General features: G+C 36.2%; 1 protein-coding gene across 1 annotated transcript; it reads right to left on the bottom strand.

Annotated features, from left to right (window-relative positions):
- Window positions 1–1,088: 1,088 nt before the first annotated feature.
- Window positions 1,089–16,931, bottom strand: FAM204A (family with sequence similarity 204, member A). Its single transcript, XM_010023560.1, has 7 exons — window positions 16,683–16,931; window positions 15,673–15,763; window positions 14,998–15,031; window positions 14,339–14,441; window positions 12,509–12,598; window positions 1,695–1,801; window positions 1,089–1,348 (listed from the first exon to the last, which is right to left on the bottom strand). The coding sequence occupies exons 1-7, from the start codon at window positions 16,929–16,931 to the stop codon at window positions 1,297–1,299; spliced, it is 726 nt and encodes a 241-aa protein (XP_010021862.1). The 3' UTR covers window positions 1,089–1,296.
- Between the last annotated feature and the right edge of the window lie 17 nt (window positions 16,932–16,948).

Below are 16,948 nucleotides of genomic sequence, written 5' to 3'. Positions count from 1 at the left end.
GTATTCAACTCTGTCATCGTAACTAATTACAGCTAACTGCAGATTACCATATTGCAAACTCTCATCTTTGTGAAAGAAATACTACATTCTGCTAAAAGAGAAAAAGAATCAAACACCCTGAGGGCTAATGAACAAAAATGCACTATTCTGTGTTGGACTGCAAACCCAACCTCCTCGAATTGGTGCCGTGAAACTTCAAATTGCTATTTGTTGGCAAGTCGTTTTAGCCTCGAGTACTCACATAGTAAATCACCATTAGGCTAATACCATACCTTTGGCCTGAAACATATTAATCTTGATTAACAATAACTGACATTTACATTACCAGTTCAATTCAGGCATTGTGGTGACTAAACACACATGCAAGAGCTTCAGGGAGAAAAGTTGTTATTTCTCAGTGTGTCCTTACTTTTCACTCAGAACAATTCGGAAAAAACATCAATTCTTGTTATAAGATTATAACATAAACATTCAAATCCTAATTGATCTGTAAAAGCTGGACTTGGAGTAAAACCTGCCTTTGTTTCTTGGGTGCAGTTATCTGCACAACATAACATTTCAGGTATTTTTCAAGATAAGTATTTGTATAATTTACCTGCTAAAAGAAACTGGGACTTTGAAAACTTGGTTTCTTGCGAAGGAAAGGAAAATGGGAATTTGAAATATACTGAAGAACATGGCACCAGGACAAATAGTAGATCCTTCCAGGAGAGGAAGGATGGGCTTTTGCAGCCACTTTTTTCCCCCCAATTATATTTAGTAAGTCCATAAATGTATAAATAATAATGGTTTTGCACAGGTGGGGTGGTTTTGCTTTTCTATATTTAGTGGGTTTCCCCACCCTCAACTTTCAAGCAATCAGAAAGGTAGTACTTACTGCATTAAGTCTGTACAACCTCAGTAGGAAAGCTTATCCCACTCCCTTTACCCAAGCATTACAACTGCCATGCAACACAGAACACACTTGGACCAAGTATTTTATTCCAACTTCAGAGAATTCCCTACCAGACTCCAAATGCATTCTGCAATGCCTTATCTTAAATTTTCATATTTTGGGGAAAAATACTGTATTTCACATAGCATTGGTATTTAGATAGTATTTTTACTACATTATAAGAGAGAGACAAAACAAGATGCTGCAATCTAACAGCGTTAAGAGAAACACAAGGAATTTGATGTGCTGGGGTTTGTTTTTGGGTTTCTTTTGTGTTTAGATTTAAGAAGTTGCCCACAGAGCGCCCACAAAAATTCTTCGAGTAAAAACAGGTATTTAAGTCCTGAGGAAAACAGGATAGATTACATGTATCCCATGTTGCTCTTTGTTTCCCACCTTTTCTTGGCTTCAAATCTGAAACAGAGCACAAAACCCACATTAGGAATCTTGAGTATGCACATTTCGGGTACTCATCCTAACGACGACAAGAACAAAACCTTATTTTTAATACTGCAACAAAGACATGAAGGCAAATGTAGCCATATAACCAGTACATTAATTCTGGTAAAGCCTCTATTCTTAAGTCTGATTCACTGCTTAAAAAGAACCCCAACATAAAAACCCCCAGCAAGGTTAAAACTAAACAAATAAGATTAGCACAAGCCTATTTCAACTAAGAAAACATTTAACTGAGATTGTATTGTATACACTTAGTGCCAATGAAACCACACATGTTTAATTCCATACTCAAATGACTTACCCCCAAGCAAGCTTCTTTTTCTTTTGAGCTTCTTGGGCAGCCTCTGCTTCTTGCTTGGCTTTTACAAAGTTGCGGCAAGCAGCAGCTTTGGCAATTTTCACACCAAGCTAAGACATAAAAAAGGAACAAAGGAAAACTGAATAGATGCAAATGGCTCATGTGAAATTTAAGCCTCACAAATTACTTGGTCCAATATTGTTTCTCAAAAGTCAATAGATATTTTAATATCTTTCAAATATGAGGCCGATGCTGTGCTATTAGATCAGATGAGCAAGAATGTTTCTGGAATGAAATACAAAGGAATGGGATCCTGGAGCAAGCAATCCTTTTCACCACATCCTTCATTTTCAAGAATAAAAGCAAAGGGCAATAGCCCACTAGATCCTTTTGTTTGTTTTTTTAAATAAATATATACACATACCCACACAATCTCCATTATTAGGACCAGTCTGTGATCTCAGCTGTGCCAACATAATAGCATCACCTGATTCCAATACGAAAAACACCCAAAAAAGACAGTTTTATACAGGAAGAACTGCTACTACCACACATTTTCCAGTAGTCTGAGTGGTCATGTTTTAATCAGTCTGTCCAGAAAGCAAATGAAGCAGTGTCCTTAGAGTCCATCTGGCACTTAGTCTTCACATTACCAGCTTTTAGATTATTAGTGTGATAATATGCATGCTTTTCAATTAAGGTCCTAACAGGCTGTAGGTGAATACTACTTTGCTTTCATAAACTTACTCACTCTGAGAATTAAGTTCACTTTAGTGAATGTCATGGGGGGGGGGAGGGAAGTGGAATAGAGCAAAAGAGATTGAAGAAGATCCTGTGAACTATGACCTGACCATTTTCCTTAAGCAGCAGCAGCATTCATAACTTGTTCATTGTTGTTAAGTTCTGTGATTGCTGTCATGACTTGACATTATCTGCCACTAAATTATGAATGATGGAAGAATTTTGTCTCAAAAGTTACCACTTTTCTCCAAGACAAACAAGCAATTCGTTTAGCCAGAGGTGCTACAAGCTGATGTGGACAAACAGGTTTTTCTTCCTAACCACTCCAAAGCCTGCTGGAGTTAGCTAACAGCTTCTGACTGGGTCTTCTACATTTCTCCAAAACATCATGGGAGCATTAAACGACAGGCATGGGAGACCCTTAGGTCTCTTAGGACACTCCTTAAGACTTTGGTGAGAGTTCCATTATTAATAGTAATATACTTCAATAGCCTGTGAGCATCTATACATGCAATTCTTATTTACTGAGAAGGCATCTTTGGTTGTAGATACACTGACACATCTGTTACGGGTCTCCCATCAAATACCCACTATGTAAGGAAGGTCGATACCCTGATCATTTTGTCAACAAAGCAAAACAAACCAGCACCACTACAAGCTATTCTACCTTACAGTCCTTATGGTGCAACGTAGCCTTTCTGCAGAAGGCTTTGAGAGCCTACATGTGTGTAGGCACTAAGCACAACATCAGTTTGTGCTTTGTTTGAGGCTCCAAACACTAGGAACACAAGCATAACATTTTAAAAAGAAAATGTGCAAAATAAATAATGCAAAAGAAGGTTTTTGTCTACATAAGGTCACAAATATGTACCTGTGGAATCATCTCGATGCACAAAATAATTCATATGACCAGACATTTTAAAACTTTTATATTATTAGCTACATCATTTGTCCTCTGAGCATTAACATTTTATATAATCAGTAATTCAATGCCAACATCTGAACTGCCAAATCTCAAGTCAAAGACTGGAACATATAACATTCTCTTATTTGCATTGTCACTTACTATTTAAGGGCAGCTATTAATTTTAATGCTTGCGGTATAAAAATGCTGAAGAAAACTCACCTAAAAAAGAAATTCAAGAAATGCTTTTTAATTGAAACAGGACAATTAGTAGCTTAATAACCAGAGCAAACTAACGGCTGAAGTCAATTAGCACAACCATGACTATTTCTGAACTGTGTTTTACTTCCTAACACACTTTAAAATTCACTTTTTCCTATATAATGAGTAACAGCAGCTCCTTTAAATATATTCTAATGGCCTATTGAACCTTAGAAATATACAAATATACATGTGAGGTGTACACAAGTGCTGCAGAAAAATATTTTGATCAGTATTTCTTGGTAGACAGAATGAATTCTTCAGTCTTTGAAAAGTACAGGAAAAAAAAAAGGGATAAGACCCTCCATAGTGTATATGGAAGTAAAAGGAGAAATATTTTGCAGCATTAACATTATAGTTTCTAGGCTACAGAGGCAAATTTTCCAACATGAAAACAAATATATTGCATATAAAACACACACAAACATTTTAGTCAAGATTAAATGTCTCCTGCTCCCGCCCACACCCAGACATACATCTTTTCCCTCCCCTCTCTCCCCACAAAGAAATCCATAAAAGCTTGGTCAATGGGTTTTACATTAAGAAAAAAAACCCCAAACATTTCAGGTCATCAGATAACTCAATAAAATACAATCTTAAAAGAAGTAAGAAAGCACGAATAAAAATATATACAACAATTTCTTGTGTAGTCAAAGTATCAGCATTTTCCATATAGAACATCCAATATTTTGCTGCATTTTAATTAAGGTGTCTAAACATTATCACAAAGAACTGCAAATTGGTCAGAGCACGCAGTAAGGAAAATTAAGCTCTAAAGGCTTTTTATCACCATATTTCAGGAACCAAGGGTGTAAAATGTTCTAATTTGGGATATATTAAAAGCCATAAAAGGTCTTTCAAAAAGATTAATGGTACTTTGCTTGGATTTAAGATAAGGGCTTTAGCTGGTTGGAAAAGCAGGGCCCTGGCTAGACCCTTGAGGCATTCATCTTTACAGCCACTTGGAAGATTTGTAAAAGCGTCTGCATAACCTCAAGCAAACGCACTGCGACATTTTTTTTCTCTAAATTCCTTTCAATTTTACAGGTTTAAAGTGTGTAAATCATATTGGGTAGTAAAGCTGATATATAATGGTTCATCCTTGTAACACTATATATATATCTACACACACGCGCATGCACACATATGTATTTTTAAGACAAACTTAACAAAAACAACTTAGTTGCTACAGGGCAAAGATCCTTCCATTTTGAAGTTGACCAATAATCATGTCAAATATCTTCCCCTAGATGTTTAATGTAGCATAAAGAAGAATTTTCTACTCATCTGAAATTGTTACCTTGTAACACATTTCTGAAGCTTGGCTTCTTTTTGAAGAGTTTCAAGGAGTTTATTTAAAAATACCAATTATCATACTTTAACTTTTTATGGAATAACAGGTCTCGATGAAAAATATTTATGTCATTTTCTTTTGTTCTTTAATTAAATGAAAACAGATGTTTTCTGAAGTAAAGCGGAACCATTACTGGAGTACTTAAAGTGTTAAGGTCTTTAATTTTTATATCAGTTTGGTCTACAATTCCTGATTGTCTTTACTCAAGCTCAACATTAATGTCAAGCAAGTTACCTAGGAGACGAAAGAGATCAAAGAGACAAAAAACCCTCAAATGTCTGATTAATCAAGCCTGCAAACAGCTTATTTCTTTTAGCCTGCATGCAAGTATGAAAATGAGATTCTGGGAGCCGTACATTGTGCAGATTTGTTCATTCTTATCAGAACAAAGCCAGCGGCAGCTTATTTCATGGATCATTGGCACTGTCATCAGTGCTACACAGAACGGGTGACAGCTCCTCATTTTGAGGCTTGAACAAAATTAGCAAAAAGTCGGCACAAATTAGCCTCTCATCTTTTTAGTAATATGACATTATTCATTTACTTTTTATCCAATTTTTAATTTTTTCCTTGTCAGCTATCCCTTTCTAGTGTTTCTTGCACAGCACCATAAAACACTTCTAAAACAACCAAAGAAATGGCTGAAGTTGAAATAGGATGTAAAGTTCAGGCAGAAGAGTAAACATTTTTATTAAGTTGCAGCAGAAACTACTGTAATTTCCAGAAAACTTCCTTGAAAAATCAAGACATTTCACATTAAATAGCATTAAGCATGGACTTCTCATTAAGACAAACTGTGCAAGTAAATGCTGAATGATAAAAGTAATGAGACAACAGATTCAAGAACTGCTCCAGAAATATTTAGGTACGAGACACAAAATGCTAAACCTACAGAAGCTCCCACAAGACATCTATATTCAAACAGGTCCCAAAATATCCTGTGATCATACCAGAGAAGCCAATCAGCCTTTTAATACAGTGTTACAGTTTCTCATCAAATATGAATCTGGCTATTTCAGGCTTGCCTCTAGCAATGATTTTCTCCTTTTATGTTATGGAATGTCATCCATTGCTGACGTATATAAAATGTATAAAGCAAACAAGAATACCGAGTGGATTTTGCAGTGAAAATTGTCCCCTTTCAATGGCATGCTCAACTTCCACTGTAAAATACTTTGTAATACCTTTGTTGTATTTTTATGCTGTGTATTACAACACCAAGTGATATTTGGATGACACAGTAATGGAGCAAGGACAGAACCCTTTGCCAGATTTAAACCCTAATATTAAACCCTTTGCTAGATTTAAGCATTTAAATGCAAGTAACTTCTTCCATTCATGAGAAAACCCGGCATTAAAAAATTAACTATAAGCTGTTAGATGCTTTACACAGCCCCCTTATAACAAAGGCAGTTTTAAAAAAAAGAACTGTAGTACTGTTTTCAGCAATTTCTTTATCTCTGTTCTTCTAAGTAAGAAAGCTTATTAACAAGCTTTGAACTTAAAATCACATTTACAATAATGTGCCATCAACAGTTTTATAAGCTAATTAGAAAAAAAGATTAATTAATGACTGGCTGCTAATAAAATGGCAATCATGAAGAAAGAAACCAAGGGTGCTAAGCTTCAACTACCACCAATTAAGAGCTAATTACAAACAAATTATATATGTGTTTTGCTGTGGGCTTTAATTTACTAAAATGGTTTTAATTAAAAGAGAAAACATGCTGATTAATTGAACTGCAGAAAAAAAATCTACAGTATAAACTGTGCTTTGTCTGTCTCTTTAATTAGACTTGTAACATCTGAAATCTTTTTTTAAGGTTTGTTAAGGCAAAGATATACATAATTAAGGGAGCAGAAGAATGGAATTCTAGGTGATAACCCTGCCATGTTCCAAAGGTTAAAAGAAAACCACCTCAATGAAGAGAGGGATTTGGAAGCACCTCTGCTAAATGTTAGAAGGAAAATCCCTCACAGATAAAAAGGAGAAACTCTTCTTTTCTTACCCCAGGTCCTTCAACAGGCAAGACTTCCAAGTTAATTGCTGCTTGGTTACATTCCCTATAAAACTGCATCAATCTCTTCAGGTACCTCAAAGCACTACAATAAATTGTGAACACGGCACAGAATTCTCAAGTTCTATTTTACCTCTAGAAGAGCATCAAACATTATAACCTGCCCATCTGAAAGAGTAATGTGACCTCATGATCTACCATATCCTACCCTGATTTTCTAATGGAAAACAGACTCCAGAATGGTTCTCAACAGTCATGACATACAACCTTGCTCGTGTACTTCCCATTCTAAATGATACGGCTGGAAGTTACTCACAGACAACAGATACTAATTTGATCATGAGAAAATGGTCAAAGCTGATGCAACGAATTTTGAAGACAGCAGCAGGACTGATCTTGCTGTAACATGAGAACAATATCCTAGTAAACAGCCAATTCATTCCATCAATTACAATGCAGATCTTTCATTTAAGCTCGATCACAATACCATTGTTTCCCCACAAATTGCAGCTTTTTAAGAAATCTTTCACCAAAATGCCAGAAGCCACTAAGCCAAGCACTTAGGAACAGTGCTGTCAAGAAGTCAGTGCTATTTAGAGCCTAACAACTACTCCAGTAATTTAGCACACTAAATCACAAAATATTTTAAAAGTTGCTTTTGACAGCGAGTCTAATATGGTCAAGATTATTTTATCACGTTCAAGTTACAGCCCTCAGGCTAATATGCTCTTAGACAACGTGGCACCTACCTACCAGGCAGTTCACACAACCCACAAACAAGTGCAAAGTCTGAGGTTTAGCCAGATTAGTTCTGAGAACATTAGAGACACAAGAAATCTGCATTCTGCTTCTTGAGACACCACAAAGTGATTTGAGTACAAAGCACTATGAAAAATTCTTTCTCTGGGGGGGGAAAAGCTTGCAAAATATTTTCAAGGTTTATCTACTGGGGAGGGAGATCTTTTAAAATAATGTTGTTTAATTAGGAAAAGAACTTTTAGAAATATCACTCCAAATTGAAACTGAGTTATAGCAAAGTGAAATTACCAAGTATCTCCTCATACCACCCTTAGTCAAAAGGATAAACACTTCCACTATGCACACAGAGCTCTAACTCATCAACACTTATTCTTCAAGAAAAAACATCTAGGCAGATTCCCACGAGCACAGTAGGAACAATTAAAGTACATTTCAAGATGTTATTCCAGAAAGGGTTTTTCAAAAGCATTAGAAAAGTTGATATAATTCCAAGTGTCTATTGCCAGCTACATATCCAAGTACTTGCTACCATTAAATTTCAACTACCCTAAGCTAGAGTTTGACCAAGTGAACCACTGTGTCTCAGCCCAGCTAAGTGTCCACATAAACTTCATTCTCTCAACAGCTTCCATTGTAACTCCTACATTAGTATTAACACTTCTACTGGCATCTCCCATGTTAAACAAGTCATCATGAAATGAAATACAGTGTTCAAACACTAGCTTGAGTATGCTATTCTACATTTGAACAGCAGAACTTTAAAACTTGAAGGATTCTCTGCCTTTCTGAAAGCCCTGGAATGTTATAACAAAGGCAGCAACTCAATTACAATAATAAACCTTAACTGTTCATATAATACCATGCACACTGCAATTAATTGCTAGTTATTTAATACTAGTGGTACTATGTTGCAGGTATTAAAGAAATAATTCAGTCTGAGTGTGCTTAAAAACCCACAGTGAATTCAGATTAAGCAGTGTGACCCACCTACATTATGGGGATGCTTCATGCAAATTCAGGAGTGCTGATCTTGTACACTGTAACTGCATCACAGCACCCAGATGCTCAAGCCAGACTGAGTTCTAGAAGCAGTCTGGCTACAGAAGTAGAGTTATTCTCGACAACAAAACATAGACATGTCTGTATTCTTTCAGGAAGAATTTCACTCGTATATAAAACAACTCAACCAAGAATTTCAGGATCACTAGAACTCTTAGTGACACAGAACTCCCCACAGGAGCACATGCTAGGGGGATGGCTAAGGATGATACAGTTAGAGACCGGCTACCCTTGTAACTCCCAGACAACTGCACTCACTCTTCTAGCCCAGAAACCATGATGACAACAGGAGACAAAGAAGAGGTAATACTTTGTCGTGAGATTTACCAAGAGATCAGACTTTTCCTCTTCATAAGAACAATTAATCTTAAAAATGAAAGAACCAATTAAAAAAAAAAAAAGAAAAGAAAAAAGGAGTAACACATTTTTAGCTAGTCTCAGAAGCTACATATGAATCCACACATGCAGTCACTAGTAAATAAAGAGCCTCAGGCATAAGGTATCCAAGATTTAACTTCTAACCCTCGGTCTAAAAACTCGAATGCGACTAGATTAAGAAGTATTGTCCTAAATTTGTGCATATTCGCCAAAGCAGAGGAAAGCAACAAATAATATATTGCCCAAAGCCTCATTTACAGCAGTACAACAACATCTTCCTTAAAGAACCTGCAACAAGTACCACATGGAAACCAAAATACCCCAAACCCTGAGGCAGTATCATTTAGGTTTTTAGGATGTAAATTTCAGTCATCCACTCACAGCTGGTAGATTATGCATATTGCCTAAATCATCACTGATTTTCAAGGAATCTGATTTTTAAAAACCTTTTCTCACTGTGTCATAGTGATAGCACATTGACAGCATCATTTTGGCATTCCTTTGCTTTTTAGGACATGTTTTTACTGCCTATTCTCATCATCTGTTTATTTTTGGCTTCTTTTTTTCTAAATACTGAAGCTGCCCTATCAGTTTCACAGGCTTATAAATGTTATACATCAAAAATTAGTTTCACTTATTAAGGCAGGAAACGGCTTTAAGAACTCTGGGATCTGTGCCTCAAAGCAAAAGCTTTATCAGCAGGTTCCAGTCACTGCTTCTTGCAAAAGAAAATGGTGCCGATTAAAACCCCATACACCTGATTTCAAAAGGAACACCTACCCACTGAACATTCTTCACATGGCTGCAAGGGGGGCTGTACCCCAAACACAAGGCAGCTCCTTCTCACACACTCCCTGCCCCCAACCCTGCAACACTGCTCAAGAAAAATGAAAACTATACATAAATAGATGATGGCGAGATAAAGGAACAATAATTCATCCCCTTATTTCTCTAGACTTCAGAAGTGGTGTACTTCAATAGTCATAGCGTAGTTCCATGCCTGACCTGCTCTCAGTATTGTGTTGCATTTGGAAGTTAGAGGGATACAAATAGCCATATACTTTAAAAATTAACTCATTTCTTAGAAGTATTATGTAAAATGAGTTTTAAAAGGGACATTTAACTTGTGTGGTATTGATTCAATCCTTACTTTCCTTCTCAATACGGAAGCAGTATGTCATTAATTGTACTCATATACAGATACAATGATTTTTGAACCAACATCGTCAATAATTAAATCCTTTTCCATAGCACTTCACTGAATCAGAACTAGCCACCACTGTTAGGATTATTTCCCTAGAACAAGTAGTATTTTAAAAGAACAATTAAAAGAAAATACAGCTTCTTAAAAATCACAAAGGAAAATGAATCTTGCAGTGCGTAATGCAGCCCATCTTTACAAGTGTAGAGAACCCCAGTGAATTCACATGGATTCTGCCTCGACAGAGCTCCTCATGAGATCAAGTCAGAGTCATTTGAGTTTTCCTTCTTTCAACATACTATTTATTCAGATAAACCCACTTAACCAAAACCAAGTCAAGGCTGTGAATACTAATAATGTTTCAAGCATCTTGTTTTCAGAATTACAACATGCTAATATTTGAAAGTCAACAATTTGGAGCTAATGTTCCACAAATAATAATACATTGCTGCAGCACCTGGGATATGCTAGATGTTGTACAATCCCATGGCCACCAAAATCAGATAGCAGTTTATCATAAATATTACAAAACCTTAAAACTTCTTACATTAATTTGTTTTTATAGTCAAACAATTTGCACTAGAACCTCAGTATGTTTTATTGATTATGATACTCTAACCACATTCAATGGGATAATGACATTTGTGAAGGAGAACTGCAAGTGTTTTTCATGTTGTACACATGAAAGGTAATATAGGAGTATCACAGTGAGAAGCTGGTCCGACTTAAAGGGAACACTAGGACACATTCTTATCACTGTCAATAGCTGTTATCTTTGAGGACTGAAGTTTTGTAAAAGGCAGGCAAGAGCCTAGTCATTAGAAAATGCCCTGAATATATATAGGACTAAATATAGGAGTTTAATGATTGTCAAAGAACACTATTGAGGAACAGTTAGTTTTACCTAACCTTACTTAGGGAACCTTAAGAACTGTATTTTCCATGTCATAATACATCTATTTTTAAAGCCATCATAATATCATATGATATTACATTAAACAGATTTAAATCTGCAATTTTACTTTAAAGCTTAGCTTAAAATCCTGTACTTAGGAAATATTTTAAGTATTTGTATGAGAATGAGAAGTATTCAGAATTTGCCTTTCCATTCTTAATCCTTTTCCAATACCTTTGAATTTTGCTAATACATGCAGTAGACAGAAAACTTCCTCTACCTCTGTGTGGAAGAACATGCAAGATAGAAAAATGAAAGCAAATATAACTATTCTAAAGTAAATCTAGAATATTTACAGTTTACATTGTATCAATCAGATGACTTAAAACTAATAGCTTCTCCACACCCCTCCAAGAGCACCTATTTATTTTCTCACCTGGCTCCAAAACTATTCCAATTATCTTTTTATCCTAATTTTCTTCCTTTGCATTTTCTCCCCCATGCACAAATAGAACAGCAAAGAGCAGCACAGTCTTCATAGAATTACTCAGATGCACCAACCAACAAGACATCTTGAAAACAGAGTTTCTCACTTGTTTCTTTTTTTTAGATATGCATGTACATACTAAAAATGATGACAAGGAGGAAAAAAAAATCCATTCATTCTCTAAGCATCATTTTAAGGCCGCAGCAGTATGTTTGATATTCATCTATTCCCATTTCTTCAGAATTATTCCAGACATCGAATCCTGAGCACTTGAACACAATAGAAAAAGCACTGGTGCACAAGTTTGGGTCTTTCTGTCCTTATTTGGGCACATCTTGCTACCTCTCTACCTTTCTTCAGGCTTCCCAAGCAGGGCGAGGGAATGCAAAGAAAAATCTACAGCACAATGAACACACAGGAAGAGAACATCCTACTCCTGTTTTCTTGGCTTGCAACATGCAGAAAAATATAAAGCTTAATATTAATGACTAGTGACTGGCTCCTCTGACTCGTGGAGTCAACATGAAGGCTTTAAAGCAAGGTTACCTGGGATTGCTCATGGTTGTATTTTCAGTTCTTATTCGTAACTTCAGGGTGTCCAAGCATTACTAGATCAGCAGCAAAATCCTTCAATCACTGACAGAAATTTGCTTAAGAAACAAAAAAGATGCCCCAAACCACTTTCAATGCTATTTTAGTTATGACACTCTCTGTACAAAACTAGATACTTCCTCAGAGCTTTTGTTAAAAGCCCACTTACCTCACGAGCGGCTAATCTATCACTCAGCTCCTCAGCCTTATCAATGTCACCTTCAGCCACAGACTTCTCTATGCTAAGTTCAAGGCCAGACTAGAAAAAGAAAAGCAAATCTCTTTAGGACAAAAAGAAATAACACATTTAAAGGGAGCATCTTTTTTCTAAAAATATTTCTTTCGTAAGATTCTTTAAGACACTGCATAAACCTGTAATTTCTGTGTAACACAAATCACTTTGTCTATGTATTGTAATGGACAGTATAATTAAGAATTCACTGAAAGGCCGCCTGAGCACAAATCATTGCATTAGTTCCACCTTATGTGCAGGATAATACTGTAGGTTAAAAAAAATTACACGGACTAGTTTATGCCTGTCACAATAAAATTTCATCTGAAGATCTGGCTTATCTCTTCCATCCCTGGAGCTTTCTAAACAAAATGTGAAATGTATGTGTCAGGTAACACGAAGAATGGCAATTACCACTGTATCATTACAGTTCTCAGATCTTATCTTGATCTAAAAACTGAGTTCTGGCATGGTGCCACTCTGCTGTGCTAATAAATTAAGAATTCTAGCAGTCCTATAGAAAACAATGAAAAAGCTTCAGAATTTAACCTATGAAAGTGAGAAAATAACCTTTGTAATTGACATAACTTCTTTAACAACAACATTTACGAATAATGTAACAATAAAGAGTAAATATTTACTGGAAATTATAGTGGGAAACTTCTGAAGGAATACAGAAGGGTAGCACAGGAGGCACCAACTTCAGAATGTCACAGAAAACTCACTTTCTCTTAACAGACACTTTAGAGCCTCACTGGTTTTAAATATTAGCAATGCTCAAGATGACATATTTGAGTTTCATAACACTTTTTTTTCTAAAGATGAAAGTAAAAAAGCAAACAATTCTTGAGAAACAGTGATCTACAAATACTGTGCTTGAATTACTCAGGTGGCAGTTAAAAAGAAGTGCCCAATTAGAAGCTACAGTGACAGCCAACTGTTAGATAGCTTCTCTGAAATTAATGAGACATAGGATCCACTAGTGATTGAATCTCTGAACTTAGGTGAAGAACATCTGCATTTTAACAGTTTAGGCCTCATTCCAGATCTATCCTGAGCAGTTTAAGGACAACTAAATAAGAACTCAGGCAGAGGCAAACAATGTCTCATGACTTCCATACAGAACTAACTTTAAGCAAATGAAAAAATAAGCAGAATTATCATAAAGGAGGCTAACTGAACATTTGGTGTTATAGAACTTACACAGGCCTTTACTAGAAAAAGCTACGGAACAAACATAGCTATGATGAATTTGCAATACGATGAGTTTCTTAGCTTCCCCATTGTGTTGTACCAGTTACTTCAAATATGACTGGTTACATAATAGTATTTATGAACAGAATATGCTATAAACCTAGTAAAACTGTATGGAAGGTTTGGCTCTGTAATTCCTATAGTCCTTGTTGTCAACTAAAGGATTTAGGTGACACATTTTAAAGTTAAAGTATTATTAAAACCAAAGAAAATAAGCATTCAGACAATGCATGTGAAGTGTTTTGTGTCTCATGGTAACAGAAAACAGAACCAGACAGGAAATAAGTGCGGATACTGTCTCAAAAGAAGGCACAGCAACTACTCTATTCAAGTACAATTCATGAAATATCCAGAAGGGAATTCATTTAAAGATATGCATAAAATTATCCTTCCTCAGAGTAACTTTATCATTTACCCACTTTTAAATAGTCTCAGTTTTACTCCTAAATCTGTTAAGGCCGAGTTCTTTAACTGTGAAGTACAAGCTGACATTGCTTTTGTACAAACAGTCACCTTTTGTGGAGCCCTGCTATGCACAGGTGATTCAAATCTATCATTGATTCCAAAGTATTGTGTAAGTTCTTTCCATTTCTCTTCATTTGCCAACTGTTGGCTGCTAAAAACAAAGAAACAAGAAGTCATTAATATAACCAGTTCCCCTTCCACAATTTGTAATATTCTTTTAAAGGGTAAAAGAAACTCTTCCATTTGACAGACATGCTCTTTTCATACAGAGTTTTTAACAGAAGTGAAATGAAATAGTCCTTCCCTTCTTAATTCCAGAATCTTAAAAGCAAGCTTGTAGACTCAAGAATCATTAAAGTTGGAAATGACCCTTAATATCGAGTCCAACCATATGCCTAACACTACCAAGGAGGAAAAAGGAGGACGTGGAGCAGGTTGAAGAGGAGCTTGTATGCTATTACATGCAAAACATCTTTAGGAATAATATTAAGTCTATTTAAAGTTACATTAAGTACATTTGCATTAATTTTTCAAATCAGGCCATCACTGGTATCAAATTCAGGCTGCAAAACAGACACTGAACAACTTCAGTTGACATTTCATACAAGGTTCAAAGCTAGGCTCTGGTCATGCATGTGGTCATGCTTTCTACAAGCTTTGCCTGATATTAAAACCAAACCTCAGACAATCACACTGACCAGTTTTACCTCTTAGTCACTTCATCGCTCTGCTTCTGTTTTCCTAGGAGAGGGAAAAATAAAGTCCAACATTACACAGTAATACCCTATAGCATCCCGTGAAGTTAACAGAACTCTGCTTGGTCGCATTTCCTTTGAAAGATTGACACATGAGGATTTTTAGCCAATAATCATGTGGATTTAAACCACTCACTGTAAGACTTTTCATACAAAGAAACTCCTACAGTATCCCTGAAGACCTTTAAACCAGGACACACAAAATATGTTTTACAGAATTACTCAAATACACTTAGCCATTATAAATCATTATTAACTGAGTAAGTTCTAGCTCCAGGTTAAGAGGAAGACAAATGCACGACTTGAACTTTAAGCAGAAATTCACAACCTAGACGTACAAGTGATTTACACAACTGAAAAATAAAAACCTGGATAATAACTAGATAACACTCACTCAAGCATTCAAATCTCAGTAAGAAATAACTAAGATCCACAACCAAAAAACAACCCCACAAGAAAAACCCCAGGCCCAAAACCCCACAACCCTTCTCCTGCTCCCAAAAAAAGCCAAACACACCAAAAAACCAACAACACCCAAAAAACCCCAACATCCCCCCCTCAAATCAGAAAATCCCATTTCTAAAAGTACTTGATACTAATTCCATTGTGAGAAAACAAATTAAGCACCTTTTCTGCAGCGCTTTCTTTTCCGGCCTTTGCTTTCCTGTTTTGCTTGGGTTTTCATTTCATGACTTTTCTTCTGGAGCTCGAGAAATTTCTAGAAGATTAAGAAAAGGCAAATCAATATCTTTTAATTTATTTTCCATTAAAAAAAAAAAATACAAATTGCATGATATGTTGAGAAACGTTGTCCCAGTATCTTATTTATCCACAGGACCTTGTTATACATATATAGCATATACATAATGCTATACCATTACACTAAAATTTATCAATTGAGAACATCCAACTCTGATGGCATTAAACTGGAATTGGCTCTTTCCTTGCCTCTCCCTACATCCCAGGGCTATTTAACCCTGACAGCTTTCTCCTAGGATGTGACACTGAATACACTTATGCTGGTTGCATGCTCTTGAGCTATTCCTCATACTGTTATTGCCTAGCTGGTAGTTGGATTCCAAGCTTTACTGACAGCCTAGTCCTTGCACAGCTGTCTATCTACATGGATTGATGGGTAGAGGAAAAAAACAGTGTTTTTCAATTCTTATTTTGACTCAAAAAGCCTAAAACACAGATTGCTTTGTTTATACTTTTTACAGTCCTCACATGCAACAGGAAAATCAAGAGGTTATAAGCAACTATAAGTCTGAATGCCTGCAACTAACCCCTACAGAAAGCAGGGGGGCACACCTGTACTTCACAGACACACACCACCAGTGCAGTAGCTACATACTGAGCCCTAAATCCTTCCTACTAGTGTAGAATGCAGCTACAAAGAAGCTCTGAGCCCATATGCTACCAAAACCATAAGTCTTTACACAGTTATCCAAACATCTCCTTGCCTGAAGCAATCTAAGGTATATTATGACAACTGCACTTTGATCATATTTTATCTCATTTCAGGTTTGGATATTGAATATTCAACATGGAGTTATTTTGATTTAAAAATTAGCCATTCATCTGCGAATATGCTGCATTCATTCTCTGGATAACTGGAGACCTGTAACATTACCCACGTTCCACACATGTAAAGAAACTCCAGAAGGGCATGGCTGAGATTCATTTTCTTCAGGTATCATCGATATCACAACAGGTTCCCTGGTGGCATTACTTTCAGGTCCATTCTCTTGCAATTCTGGAACCTGAACACCTTCAACAACTTTTCCATCTTCCTTTGAGAAGGAACCATGCGATTCATCACCATCATCAGAACTTAATTCAACATCGCTTTCAGTCAGTCCTGGAGGTAACAGTCCACTCCACATCTCCGAGCTTAAACAAG

The sequence above is a fragment of the Nestor notabilis genome, unplaced genomic scaffold (assembly GCF_000696875.1).
Source record: "Nestor notabilis isolate BGI_N333 unplaced genomic scaffold, ASM69687v1 scaffold10871, whole genome shotgun sequence".
NCBI lineage: Eukaryota > Metazoa > Chordata > Aves > Psittaciformes > Psittacidae > Nestor > Nestor notabilis.
This window is presented reverse-complemented; position numbering and strand designations above follow the sequence as displayed.

Coding starts and splice junctions, on each gene's coding strand:
- FAM204A (XM_010023560.1), bottom strand. CDS start 16,931: ATGTGGAGTGGACTGTTACCTCCAGGACTGACTGAAAGCGATGTTGAA. Junction 15,032..15,672: donor AAGAAAGCGCTGCAGAAAAG/GTGCTTAATTTG, acceptor TCCCTCTCCTAG/GAAAACAGAAGCAGAGCGAT. Junction 1,349..1,694: donor AAAAAGAAGCTTGCTTGGGG/GTAAGTCATTTG, acceptor GCTCTGTTTCAG/ATTTGAAGCCAAGAAAAGGT.